The sequence below is a fragment of the Marmota flaviventris genome, chromosome 3, assembly GCF_047511675.1.
Source record: "Marmota flaviventris isolate mMarFla1 chromosome 3, mMarFla1.hap1, whole genome shotgun sequence".
Taxonomy (NCBI): domain Eukaryota; kingdom Metazoa; phylum Chordata; class Mammalia; order Rodentia; family Sciuridae; genus Marmota; species Marmota flaviventris.
Genome location: NC_092500.1, coordinates 90,798,543 through 90,813,752, shown reverse-complemented (window position 1 = coordinate 90,813,752; position 15,210 = coordinate 90,798,543). Strand labels below are relative to the sequence as shown.

At 34.0% G+C, this 15,210-nt stretch overlaps 1 protein-coding gene across 7 annotated transcripts in view; it reads left to right on the top strand.

The window, feature by feature from the left end:
• Positions 1-15,210, top strand: part of Plekha5 (pleckstrin homology domain containing A5) — a 234,955-nt gene that overhangs the window by 157,074 nt on the left and 62,671 nt on the right. For all 7 annotated transcript variants that reach the window (XM_071610114.1, XM_071610109.1, XM_071610106.1 and 4 more), the window contains 3 exons: positions 2,670-3,137; positions 10,095-10,560; positions 13,410-13,493. In XM_071610114.1, coding sequence (XP_071466215.1) covers positions 2,670-3,137; positions 10,095-10,560; positions 13,410-13,493 — 1,018 coding nt within the window. The remainder of the gene's footprint in view (positions 1-2,669; positions 3,138-10,094; positions 10,561-13,409; positions 13,494-15,210) is intronic.

Here is a 15,210-nt window from a genome sequence, read left to right as displayed (position 1 = left end):
TTACAGTAGTTATTCCTCCTATCCAGCTGCACACCTGGACCCATTTCCATCCTCGCTCCATCCTTTCCCCTTCATGCTTTTCCATACTTTGATAATCACTATTGTGTTCTCTACTTCTTTAAACATTTTAGGTTTCATATGTAAGTGAGAACATTTTTGTCTTTCTATACTTTGCTTATCTTTTTTCACATAATGATATTTGGTTCATCCATGTCACAGCAAATGACAGAGTTACTGTCTTTCATTGCTGAATAATTATATACCATTGTGTGTGTGTGTGTGTGTCTATATATCTAAATTATTTCTAAATATATCGACTTCTTAATTTATATATATATATACTATTTTTTGTGTGTATATACCTATACACACACATACGCATGTATATATATCACACATAGATATGTCACATTTTCTTTATCCATTCATTCATCAGTGAACACCAAGATTGATTTCATATTTTGATTATTGTGGACAATATTGTTTATTGTCATGCAGTAAACATGAAAATGTTGATGTGTCTTTGAAATACTGATTTTAGTTCCTTTGGATATAGTCCCAGTAGTGGAATTTCTAGATCAGATGGCAATTCTATTTTTAGTTTTTTGAGGAACCTTCATACCTTTTTCCATAATGGCTGTACTAACTTTTGCTATATTTTCTGTAATAGCTTAAATGTTATTCTTTTAAATTAGATCATGAGTTTTGCATTAGATAGTGAGTTTTGCATTATTTATGTGATCTTAGCATAGTTTTCTGAGTCACTTTTTCATTTACAAAGAAGTCATCTTTGTGTCTTTTACCTGATATCCTCAATGAAAAATCTTTAGGAAAAGCACATGGTCCTAATTTAGAGGAGTAACTTTAGATAGATAGACTAGAAATGAAGAGATTTGAATTTTTTTAAAGATAGCCACATAGTATTACATGCCTGTAATCCCAGGAACTCAGGAGGTTGAGGCAAGAGGTTTACAGGTTTTAGGCCAGTCTCAGCAACTTAACAGGGCTCTGAGAAACTTATTGAGAACTTGTCTTAACATTTAAAAATATAAAGAGCTGAGAATATAGCTCAGTGGTAAAGCACCCCTGTCTTCAATCCCCAATATTAAAAAAAAATAAAATAAGATATTTAATATTCAGTGCTAATTCCCCACTGCCCAAAATTCAGCAAGGATAAATTTGCTTTGTCTGGAAGTTTTTCTAATAATATTACCCTGCAAGGGAAAGAAGGTCCCTAGTATATCTTAGTAAACTTTTCCTATTTCTGTTATTTATTCCAATCTGGAAGCTGTGGTTTATATCTAACTTAAATATGAAGGTAGGCTATAACTTACTCCAAGAAAACTTATTGCATTTCTTTTCATTTTGTCCTTAACCACTGTTTCCCAAACTGTCTGTAGATATCTATATCTATATATCTTTATAGTTGGAATGTAGACATATGTATGTGGGTATATTATATTTTCCACACATCACAAAACTTGGTAGCAAAAAACATGTAGGCTCAATTAGGAATATTATTATATGTATTGAAATGTGGAAGGCCAGGCAGAATGACTTATGTTGCAATCCCAGCATCTTGGGAGGCTGAGGCAGAAAAATTCCAAATTCAAGGCCAGCCTGGGCAACATAGTAAGACCCTTTCTCAAAACAAAATGTAAAAGGAATTTGGGGATTAGCTTAGTGGTAGAGTACCCATGAAAAGAAACATGAAACTTAGCCAGTTCCTGAGAGTCCTCCCTGAATGGCATGATATTGGCAGCTTGATACAAATTCAGGTACTCAACCTGATCTTGTCAGAGCATGGATATGATACGCTCAGAAAAACTGATTCTCATCAAAAAGGCCTAGAGATAGCAACTGGAATGGTTGGTAGTGACCTCTCAAGTGGCCCAGACACATGCTGTGAATTACCACTTTCCTTGGTTGGGCAAATAGACAGAAAATATCAGATTCTAATCCAGAATTGTTCGATAAGAACACTTCTGGTCCTAAGGGATGTGCCTGCCACTGATTAATTCATCTGGTTCTCATAACAGCCCTCTAATCTTGGTACTGCAATTAAACCCATTTCCAAAGACAAATTTGAGGCAAGTTTCTGTACCTTGTCCAAAGACAGCTAGCCACTGGTAGAATCGGTCACTGAAAACAATGTAGTCTGTCTCCACAAGCTCTAAAACCATGCTTACGTATTCTTGCACACAAAGAGCTAGTCTTACAGTTTAGATCTGTGATAGCATCAGGCTGTGATTTCCTATTGCAGCTATTCCTACTAGCACTCATGTTTGTCTCATGGGAAAGCTAACCATCATGGCTGGGAGCCATGTTTATTTTAAGTGACTGACTACAATTTTGTTGTTTTAACTGTTAAAAGAAATCTCATTTGCTTTATTTCCAGATTTCTAATGGTGGGGGCACACACCACTTTTTATCCTCTAGTGCTTTTTACTTATGATTTCTTCTTCCCCTCTCTGTTTATATATTTTGGTGATGTGCTTGAATGTTAATACCACAGCTTTAAGGATTTCAGCAGACTTGTCCTCTGTGACTCTTTTTGGGTATATTTGCTTGTTTTTGTGATGTCAGATTTTTCCTAGATTGAATCCCAAGTATAACACCTGCCTTATTTCATCTGATTTACTATGATTTTTTTTTTTCTCTAATTTCAGAGTGGACAAGATTACATCCGAAAGTATACCAACTAAAGAAACCAATAACATTCCCAACCATAGAGTGCTAATTAAACCAGAGGCCCAAAACAACCAAAAAAACAAGGAAATAGGCAAAATTGAAGAAAAAAGGGCATTAGAAGCTGAAAAATACGGATTTCAGAAGGATGGTCAAGATAGACCTTTGACAAAAATTAATAGTGTAAAGTTGAATTCTTTGCCATCTGAATATGATAGTGGGTCATCATGCCTAGCCCAGACTGCACACTACAGACAAGTCAATGTGAATAGTTCAGAGAACAAAATAGTCAATGTCAGCCTAGCAGATCTTAGAGGAGGAAATCACCCAAATACAGGGCCTTTGCACACAGAAGCTGATCGAGTCATACAAAGAACAAATTCAATGCAACAGTTGGAACAATGGATTAAAATCCAGAAAGGGAGGGGACATGAAGAAGAAACCAGAGGGTAAGTGTCTTGTTACTCAGAATTCAGGTTTCTTTGATGTTTTGTTGGTGGAGACTGGTTTCTGAGCTACTACTTGAAAGTATTAGATATTATAGTTTGGTCTTTTGCTCATAGTGATCAGACGTAAATATTTTTTTTTTCTGTTCTTCATTGTGCCGTCATTTTGTTTTGCTGGTAGCAAGGGGTTATCCTTCCGGGTCCAGCACAAGGAAAGACTTATAACTTGTAGGTAAAGGTCAAGTTTTGGATGATAGAGAGACTAAGCCCTATTCTCACCTTGTCCCTCTGCCACTATCTCCTCCTCCTGGAATTCTGAACTATGGCTAGTTAATAGAGATTTGTCTCTAACTTCCCCACTTCCCTAATATGACTCTCCTTCCTTATGAGCTTCTACATCCTAGTGCTAATCTGACTTTCCTTCCTTATCCTAGTGCAATGTAAGGAGATCTTGAGACAAATATCATGGAGATAATTAAGTTTTATTATTTTCTAATTCTCAAGACTCATTCCTGGACTTTCTTTAATAAATCAGAAGGCACATGACTAAGTGTTAATTTTTTTCCTCTAGTCAGGTATGGTGGCATACACCTTAATCCCAGTGACTTGAAAGGCTGGGGCAGGAGGATCACAAGTTCAAGACCTGCCTAGGCAATTGAGCAAGACCTTGTCTCAAAATAAGAAATTCTAGAGATGTACCTCAGAGGTACACACACACACACACACACACCAAAAAAAAAATTGTGGTTCCTGTGAGTCTGTATCTCCAAAGAGATACAGACTGAACTTGAATATAGTTGGAAATGGCATCAGTATATCAAAATAATTAAAAGTAAGTGTGAAGGGCTGGGGATATAGCTCAGTTTGTAGAGTGCTTGCCTCACATTCACAAGGCCCTTGATTCAATCCCCAGTGCCACACACACATACAAAAAAAGTAAAAAGTGTAAGAATTCATTGGGGAGACTAAATAAAAGAAAGATTTTTAAGGAAAAACCTGAAAGGAATAATAGATGGGTAGCCTGAACAATAACACCACTGATACAGGCCAGAGGAAATAGAGGAAAAATAAGTACCTTTTGATGGGAAAATTTTACATTTTATTTTTTTTATTATTAGTTGTTCAAAACATTACATAGTTCTTGACATATCATATTTCATACATTTGATTCAAGTGGGTTATGAACTCCCATTTTTACCCCGTATACAGATTGCAGAATCACATCGGTTACACATCCACGTTTTTATATATTGCCATACTAGTGTCTGTTGTATTCTGTTGCCTTTCCTATCCTGTACTATCCCCCCTCCCCTCCCATCTTCTCTCTCTACCCCATCTACTGTAATTCATTTCTCTCCCTTTCCCCTCACTTCCTCTTATATGTAATTTTGTATAACAATGAGGGTCTCCTTCCATTTCCATGCAATTTCCTTTCTCTCTCCCTTTCCCTCCCACCTCTCGTCCCTGTTTAATGGTAATCTTCTTCTCATGCTCTTCCTCCCTGCTCTGTTCTTAGTTGCTCTCCTTATATCAAGGAAGACATTTGGCATTTGTTTTTTAGGGATTGGCTAGCTTCACTTAGCATAATCTGCTCTAATGCCATCCATTTCCCTACAAATTCCATGATTTTGTCATTTTTTAGTGCAGAGTAATACTCCATTGTGTATAAATGCCACATTTTTTTAATCCATTCATCTATTGAAGGGCATCTAGGTTGGTTCCACAGTCTAGCTATTGTGAATTGTGCTGCTATGAACATCGATGTAGCAGTGTCCCTGTAGTATGCTCTTTTTAGGTCTTTAGGGATTAGACCGAGAAGGGGAATAGCTGGGTGAAATGGTGGTTCCATTCCCAGCTTTCCAAGGAATCTCCATACTGCTTTCCAAATTGGCCGCACCAATTTGCAGTCCCACCAGCAATGTACAAGTGTACCCTTTTCCCCACATCCTCGCCAGCACTTGCTGTTGTTTGACTTCATAATGGCTGCCAATCTTAACTGGAGTAAGATGGTATCTTAGGGTGGTTTTGATTTGCATTTCTCTGACTGCTAGAGATGGTGAGCATTTTTTCATGTACTTGTTGATTGATTGTATGTCCTCCTCTGAGCCGGGGGGGGTGGGGAGGGAGAGAGAATTTTTAATATTTATTTTTTAGTTTTCGGCGGACACAACATCTTTGTTTATATGTGGTGCTGAGTATCGAACCTGGGCTGCACGCATGACAGGCGAGCGCGCTACCACTTGAGCCATATCCCCAGCCCAAAATTTTACATTTTAAAGAGGGCATTTTAGAGTTAGTCCTAAGCACCTTAGCAAGACTCTGTCTCAAAATAAAAAAGGGCTGAGGATATAGCTCAGTGGTAAAGCACTCCTGGGTTCAATCCCAGTACCCTCACACACAAAAAAAATTAAAGAAATAAAATCAAAAAGTAAATTTTAATTTTTAAAAGTACTTTATTATTCTACTAAACATAAAAATTAACTGCATAGTTACTTTAACTCTGAGCAGTAGAAAACCAGGAAACAATGACTTAAATGATGCTTTGGGATTTTGTTAATTGAATGAAGATTATTTTAATAGTGAAATTTCTGAGGTGTAAGAATATTCTTCCAGTTTTCTACAATTGTCAGAAGTCTCTTTTCTTCTACAAGTGTAGCTCAAAAGCTTCGGTACACTTGGCTTCATCTATTATTTCCTACAATGATGCAAATATATCCTCTATATGATATATAGTTGACCTGTTTGTTTGTTTTTTTTTTAACACTCTTTATTCTCTTTTCTAATTTTCCCAAGGGAGAACTGTGAAAAATAGCTGCTATTTCAGAAACATAATTTAGCACGTCGATTATACAACATAATGATTATAGTTTTAATAATGTATTTGTATGTATGAAAATTGCTGAAAGAGATTTTCAGTGTTTTCACTACCAAAAAAAAAAAACATAAGGTTATATATATATTAATTTACTTTATTTAGCAATTTAACATTGTATACATATTTTAAAGCATCATGTTGTATATGAGAAATGTATGCAATTTTTGTCAATTTGTAAAAAAAGAAAAGAGTGAGCAATGCTCAAACTGGACACTAAAAACAAAAGAGAGAATATTTTTAACTTACCAGATTGGTCAAAATTATAAATAAGTGAATTGATTAATATATAAATGTATAAATAAAAGTTAATTCTTAAATGTTGGATAAAATGACAAAATGAATAAGTTAAATAAAGATTAGAAAAGAAGCAAGAAATAGTTCTGGGGAAGAAAATGGAAAGGTATGTGGAATTATTTGGTAAAATAATCACTTTCAAGAAAATAATAAAAATTACAATCAGAAGATTTGCTGAATCTCTAGCCAAGTTAAATCTCACATCAAAGAACAATCACTTTCCCTTAAATAAATTAATTATTTCTGTAGTTTAAAAGGGTATAAAAAGATTCAGCAAGTATTTGGAAATTAGGTTTTTGCTTTTGTTAAGTATAAATGTTAATTTTAAGTCCCTTGATAAATATAATTAATGTTTATAAAGTCTTTCTGTGACTGTTTACAGTGCACATCGGTGGCTTGTAAAGGGTGGTCTTAAATTATTTTAAGCTAAGTCTCTGGATTCTCTCATCTTTGGGTTCATAGTGATGCCAATTTCCATAAATGTTGTTAATTAGATATTCTTTTGAAATAACTAGAATCTATTTTGGATCTTTGAAAAATATCTTCTACATTATTAAATAAACCTTATCATTTAAAAGGTGTCATGGTACTTTTTATTGGTAGAAAGAAGCAAAATTGTAATTCTTGGAATAATTCATTTTTTCAACCTTATGAAAAGATTTCTTTTATTATTAAAGTCCTGATAAAAAGATTAAAAGGTTTAATATTTAGTCAAATGATAGGTCCCTGTGTCCGTGAACAAAGCTTTAAAGTTTCTTTGTGAGTAGCAGGCACTGTTAAGATGCATGGTGCCTTAAGCCATTATTCTGCATGGCATAATCACAGGGACAGGGTTTTCATAGTGTCTGACAGGCAGCTGCTGGTGAATAAGCCAAGAAACCTGATGAAGGAGCTTACAGTATTCATTTCTTAAGCTTTCACTTAAAAGTAAAACACACTTTGCTTAATTTGAATTTCTTTGGGGGGAAATTACTGAAGGAAATGTAGTTTTTGAAAAACAGGTCTCCAAATACAAGAAAGTGTATGGGACAAAAATGATTTTACTTAATAATAACTTAATTTTCTACCAAAAGTCCCCCAAAAGTGATTCCAAAGATGGCAGAAAACCTTTTAAACTTAATAATTATTAATTAACCACACTAACTTGAAAAAAAAAACCGTGTTGATGATCATATGATGGTTTGACAGTTCAAGTTTAATGTACATTGTGTACAACAGAATCCAGCTCACACATTATGAATGCTTCAACACTGACAGAGGTGTTTGGTTTAATAAGACTTTCTGAACTGTAATTTATACATTGGTTTAGAGATAGTTTTTCCTATGTTTTAGGTTGGCAGTGTATGTCCCTTCATTATGAATACATTTTCATGATATAGTACATGCTTAAGTTAGACTCGTTTGTATGTTTTACAGTATTTCTTAAATTTGATGAATGACCAAATAATCCTGCTTTAATACAAGGGCAGTCTCTTGGATGGAATCAACTTCCCTTGACTGCATTTTTTTTTATCTTTACTATGCTGTTCCCCCACTGTCTTAGCATTCTCAAAGCAATTGGTGTAACTTATCTAAGTATTTAGCAAAAAAGCAAGAATCAAAACTTTGTTCTGGTAATTTTTTGATCAACCATTTTTTTCCTGCATTACTGTTTATCCCCCATGTTGCTATATGTTTCAATCTTATCTGCTTTGTGGGTTCCTAAACCCACAAAGAAAAGTTGTACTTATTTAACATGAGACTTTGTATAAAAGTAACATAATTTTATACCCATTGTTAGCATGCTTCATATCTCAATTTATTACACCTGATCACAATGGTATTTTTTTACTATAATATTTTAATACTTATGCATTGTTACTGATATAAAGTTTTTGTATCAAAAGGACTTTAGCATTCAGATTATCAGCCAAGGATTTCCAGATTATTAAAATTGTGGTCAGGTAATTTACACATTAGTTTTTTTTACCCTTTGTGATTTGTGTAATTACCAACATCTGTGACATTTTAATGACCAGTAGGAGGCAGCAAAGCACGCAGGTGTGCATGCATAATTCCAAAGTATATTCTATGGTGAAAATATAATAATTAGGAGACATTTATTAAGTAAACATTTAAAGAAGTGATAAAGAAACCTGGGTTCATGGAGTCCCAACAACCCCACTACGATATTTATTAGTTCATTAAAGTAGATTGATTTTTACATTAAGATATAAACGTATACCCATGGAGATGGTAGCATATGGACCTTTGTTGTTTGTTTGTGGTTTTTTTGGTGGTGCTGAGGATGACCCTAGGGCCTCATGCATGCCAGGCAAGTGCTCTACCACCGAGCTGTATCCCTAGCCCCTAATATGGACATTCTTAATTTAATTTGGGGTGGGGAGTGGGGATACGAGGGATTGAACTCAGGGACACTCAACCACTGAGCCATATCCCCAGCCCTATTTTATATTTCATTTAGAGGCAGGGTCTCACTGAGTTGCTTAGTGCCTCACTTTGTGCTGAGGCTGCCTTTGAACTCGTGATCCTCCTCCCTTTGCCTCCCGAGCTTCTGAGGTTACAGGCGTGTGCCACCAAACCCAGCTATAATTTAATTTTTTTTAATTTAGATTTTTTTCTGTGGTTGGTGATTATAAAAGACTGTTTGTACCTAGAATCTGAATTTTAACCTTACATGTCTCTGAAAATACTGGGGAAACAATATACTTCATGTAGAATTTTTAGTTAACTTTAAAATTCATTTCATATATTTGACCTACCGTGAGGTTAGCACAGAAATAATTTTGACAAACATTATCAAAATTTTATGAGTGGTTAATTGGAATTTTATTGTTTCATTTTGAATACTGCAATGACATTCTGAGTTTATTAGTAATGTGCAATTAGGTATTTGATTCTAAGAATTTGCATTTTAAAGGAATTATATTTTATGTTTAATGTACATTAGTTTCTAGAGTACTTTAAAGCAAAACTCTCCCAAAATATTGATATCGTCTTGAAGTAGAATATTGATTACTATGTTGGAAACATTGCAGAATTCTTAAGATTGTAGTTTGCTTTGTCTTTAAATAATGAGATTCTGATCTTTAGTCTAAAATCATTTCTAATTTTCAAGTTAGGGAAGTTATAAAGAGTTACTACTTCAGGCCATAAATGCACTTCTGTTCTTCCTCCTATAATCAGCCATGCATTCCAAAGGAAAAATTACAACAGAATAGTCAACTACTTTGTAATGGAATAATTCATTACCTATTTTTATGCTTCATAGGTACAACTTGAAAACTTGCATATTTCAATACATTTGTACACAGAAATCCTATTCAGCTTTTCTGATGAGATGTATAGAAATAAGGTTCTGGGCGTTTATTTATGTAAAAATAAATAAAATGTAGGGGTACAATTGAGATTAGTTTCTGAACATTCTTATTTCTCAAATGAAGTATAGTAAATATTCTTTTTTTTAAAGCCAAACTGTAAATTTTGTGAAAGTAGTAGTCCTTTTATGTAGTTGCTATAGACATAAATGCTATTTATTTAAAATTGAATTTCATCAATCTTTTTTTGTTTGTTTGTTTGTTTCCTGGTACTGGTGGATCAAACCCAGGGCCTTTCATCTGCTAGGCAGTGTTAGTGCACTAACACTAAGCTGTATCCTCAGACCAGTATTTTGAGTCTTTAAAAAATATACTAAATAGTTTACTTACCAGAAAAAAAGAAATGTACTATAATTTGGAATTTGTAAACAACTTTCTCCTTCATTTTTATGTTTCAATTATTTTCTATTTTAGAGTAATTTCTTACCAAACTTTACCAAGAAATATGCCAAGCCACAGAGCCCAGATTATGGCCCGCTACCCTGAGGGTTATAGAACACTCCCAAGAAACAGCAAGACCAGGCCTGAAAGTATCTGCAGTGTGACCCCTTCCAGTCATGACAAGACAGTAGGAGCTGGAGCAGAAGAGAAACGGAGGTCGATGAGAGATGACACTATGTGGCAGCTCTACGAATGGCAACAGCGTCAGTTCTATAATAAGCAGAGCACCCTTCCTCGACACAGTTCTTTGAGCAGTCCTAAAACCATGGTTAATATTTCTGACCAAACAATGCACTCTATTCCCACATCACCTTCCCATGGTTCAATAGCTGCTTACCAGGGTTACTCCCCTCAGCGAACATATAGATCAGAAGTATCTTCACCAATTCAGAGAGGAGATGTGACAATAGACCGTAGACACAGGGGTCATCACCCTAAGGTAAAATGTGTTCTAATATTGTGTTAACTCACTATTTAATAGATGTTATGTTTTCTTTCTAATATGCTCTTCTTTAAAATGTGAGAGGCAGGAAATTAGGGAGAAAAGAAAGACTGTTCTTATGTATAAAATCTAAGTTGGCAATGCTTCATCTCTTAATACCATAGAAACAATTCTTTCAAGCATTATGCGTTCTTCTCTGTCTGATAGCATATCTCATCAGCTCTCTATGTTAAAGACAACGTGTATTTTTATTTACTCTTTACACACTTGGGAATTCTTCTTCCCTTGAGACAGGCCAAATACCTGTCCTTTTCTGGTATACCTGCAGTCTTTGAATCTAGCTTGTCCTGGTTTTTTACTAGGATTTACCTTCTAACCAGGTGACTGGCATGTTGAGAACTCCTTATATACCTAACTGAACATTAGAGACTACCAATATTTAATAATATGCACCTTGAAAAATTAAAATACAGGTAGAGATCATGGTTTGGTTTTTTGTTTGTTTGTTTGTGGTGCTGGGGAATAAACCCAGGACCTTGCACATACTAAGCAAGTGCTGTACCATTGAACTATATCCCCAGCCCCATAAATCATTTTTAATTTGTACCTTAAGTTAGTTGTTTAGTGGATTACTTGATAATTTTTTAAATATTTTTAGTTGAAAACTAATATTTTTAGTTATACATGGACACAATACCTTTATTTATTTATTTTTGTGGTGCTAAGAATCGAACCCAGTGCCTTACACACATGCTTAGGGAAGTGCTCTACCACCGAGCCAAAACCACAGCCCCTATTTGAAGTTAATTTAATATTTTGTGTCAATCATCTTTGAATAATGCCAAAGCAGATGTTGTAATGAGTTAGCCATTATAAATTCAGTTCCCTAAAGTCAGTCCTAAAATAAAAAGAATGTCCTTTTACTTCTAATTCCTAAAAAATTTCTTACCCTACACCATTTAGAAATGTATCTTCTTTCCTTGAGACAGGCCAAATAACTGCAGTTACATTATTGAACAAAATATTTACTTGCTATTTCCATAAACATTTGTTGGAAATTACTAAAGCAATCAGGAATTTTATTTTGAAGAAAGCTTGAAGGATGGGAATATAGTTCAGAGGTAGAGTGCTTAACTAGTGTACATGAGGCCCTGAGGTTTGTTCAGTCCTTAGCACCACAAAAAAACAGTGAGGGGGAGCCTAAAGTTTGCCTTTAAAAGCCTCACTTTAAACTCATTTAACAAATTTTATTGTTTTGGCACTTTGTACATCCAAAGACTAAATCATAATAGATAAAAATAGTATCAATATACAAGAAAAATCTGATTTAATACAGTTTAATGTAAGCATTTAAAGTGGCTAAATTATATGCTCTCCTGATTTTCAGTAGTTTCATGTTCTTAGCCAAATATATCACTTGTTTCAGTAATAAATATACTATCTGTCCAGTTCCCAGAACAACTGAGTATCTACTGTTGCAACTTCTAATAAATTTGTTCAACATTGCCAAATTTTTCTTTGGTACTATCCTTTTCATCTTCCTTGGAGTACATTACTACTTCTCAAAAGTGTAGTCCATGAACCGTGAAGGACAGAGTCCCTAAACATCTCCACAGCCCTTCCAGGGAGTGTATAAACTCAAAACTATCTTTATAGTAGTAAGGCATTATTCATTACATTACCATTTGCACTAATAGCGAAACAGTGAATCAAGATTGTGTCCCCAAACTATACTGATGGTTGTGGTAGTGTGCTTCATTGCTACATACTTGAAATAAAAAATAAAATAGCAAGTTAAGATTCCTGTTGATGAAATGGTGAGAAACTATCTTATGGAATCTTAATTAACCTGTCACTACATATCATTTTAATGCTACATGTGATGAAATGGGAATATGCATAAACCATTTCTGTTGCATACCATGACATTATTTGAGTTGCAAGCTAAGCTAGCTCCTTTTTTGTAGAATACCATTTTTATTTGAACAAAAGACAGGTATGATTATTCAGATTGGTATTTGACAGATACATTTAAAGTGAAATGTAAGCCTGTTATTTCAAAGAAAACAACTGACAGTATTTGTCCCTGATGAAAATATTTGAGTGTTTAAGAAAAAATCAGAATTTTGTGTGTCTGCCACTCTGAGCTTAATATCTTCCAGAGCTTAAAGATTGATGGTAATATTAATAAATGTGTAATTCAGAAATGTGTCAATGTTGGAAACATTGTATAGCTCACTGAACCAATATTTTCCAGATGACTGCTGTTTCATGTTACCAAATCATGCTTGGGTGAAGGTTAAAGTGCAAATAGACCAATGGTTTTCAAAACTTCATTGATATGGATTTAGATACCACTCTGCAACTAAACTTTAAAAATTTGAGTAAAGTGTCGCTTTTTTTTAGCTTTAATAGTGGAAAAGACGAATATCTACAATTATTAAAGTAAAAACTATTAAAGTTCTCCCTTTTCCAACTGCATGGATCCAGGGCAGATTTTTTTCACATGCTTTCACTAAGATATTTTTACAACAGACTGCAAATATGAATACAGAAGCAAATATGAGATTCCAGCCAGACATTGAATTTGCAAAACTGTATATATATTCTTAAAAATATAAAGGGATCCCCAGATCAAAGAGTTTAATTGCTGAATCAGACTACATAGATGCACTCTGTTCATCAGCATCTGTATTTTAGTGAAACAAGAAGTGTTAGTATCTTCCTTCACAAGCACTAATAGCAACTTTTAATTGATATTTCATAATATAAATTAAAGTTTCTCATCAGTGATATTCATCAAAAAAAGCTTCACCACAGAATCATTTGTACCTTTATTTTCCTAGCATGTCTATGTGCCTGACAGAAGGTCAATGCCAGCTGGCCTAACTTTACAGTCTGTTAGTCCCCAGAGCCTCCAAGGCAAAACGGTGAGTGTGATATCTTTATTTACCATATTATGTTTTATTTATTTTATATGCTACTCAGGAAGGCACATATCTGACATAGTTTTTAAGTTTTAAATTTTCAGAGATATCTCCCAAAGAAAAACCATTACTGCTTTTGTGGAAGAGGTTCCACATCAGAGGAATTTGGAATTATGTAATCATTTCAGTATGTTAATGGACTCCTTTCCTTTAATGTCTGACAGCCTAAATAAAAGATGATATTTTAACCCATAGATGGGTTTCTTTGATTTGTTAATTTCCTTATCCTCAGAACAGAAGTTGGAGTAATACATTAGTGGAACAGATCCATTAAGTAACCATTTGTAGTCAACTACAGACCCACTAAGAAATTTTTCCTATGAATTTTGGTATAAGTTAACTACTTGGGAGCCAAAAGTAACTAATTTACACAGAGAAAGACAGACTATAAGAATACTAGGTCAAAGCAAGTGTTTATCATTATCATTTTATTATCAGTATTATAGTCAGATTTGGAAGGGTTTTTATTACCACAGCATTACTGTTCTTCAAATCAAAGAGAAAAGATTTTTTTTAATCACTTCAGTTCATTTAATTAGCATTCTTTTATCAGGGAAACTGTCTTATTAGATCATCTTAATTTCTATGAAGATATGATTTTAGTGCCTAAATGGTTGTTTATTATTCTCTTCCTGCAGTAATCAAAACAAATTCATTTTATGTTTTTATACATATTGCCTTATTTTACCTTTTGTATGTTTAAATATAAGGAAATCATTCCTGGCTTTAAACTACCTGCAGTTTATTTATTAAAGAATATAAATATTTTTTGGTTAAACCCAAAAACTTTTAAATGTTGGTATTTATAAATATTAGATTATCTGAAGAAGAAACAGACATGAATCATAAAATAAAGGATAAACAGCATATATTTTCTTTCCTGCCTTGCTCCCTCTAGTGGATATAGACCACCTCTCCTACTTTTTTCCCAATCAAATATGCCTTTTTATTTGACCTCAATTTAATTATATAGCAAACTTATTGGGATATTTTATCATTTTGAAAATGTTCTCATCTTTTTAGTTTCATAAATAATAAATGAGAGGTTCAAAATTTCTTGTTTAAGTATTCCTGTCAAATATCACTCTGGGTTTTAGAATCTATGCATCCCTTCTTCCAACCCATATCTCCCTGACAGGATTTCAAGATCTTGGCCTGATGATCATGAGGGAAGAACTGAACTGTCTCAGAATCATGAGATTATAAGATGTTGCTGGCTTTGAACAAATTGGGCTATTCTTTTTCACTTAACATAGTTTCTTCAATTCACAGAAACTAAACATTTGTTGACTTTTTTATTTTTTCATATTGTTTTTGACAACTTAATACCATAAAAACTATTGTCTTGCCTCTCTGGGGTACCCAGTTTTATCTAAAGAATCCAGTAGGAGTTGTAGTTTACTTCTCTTGACACTTACCATCTGAAGGCAGTAATATTTAATGTACTTACAAATAACAGTTAAATACTTTCTGTCTCTAAAAAAGGATTATATAGAAAATATAGAGCAACCACAAATTAACAGAACAGAAAAGAGCTAATGTAATGCTGTGATGTAAACAGTGCAAATCAATCTTGGAAATACTTTTGGCCTGGATAGCAGTGCATTGTAGCACTTCAGAAGAGACTGCCTCTCTCCTACCTGCTGTTTTTAATTATAAC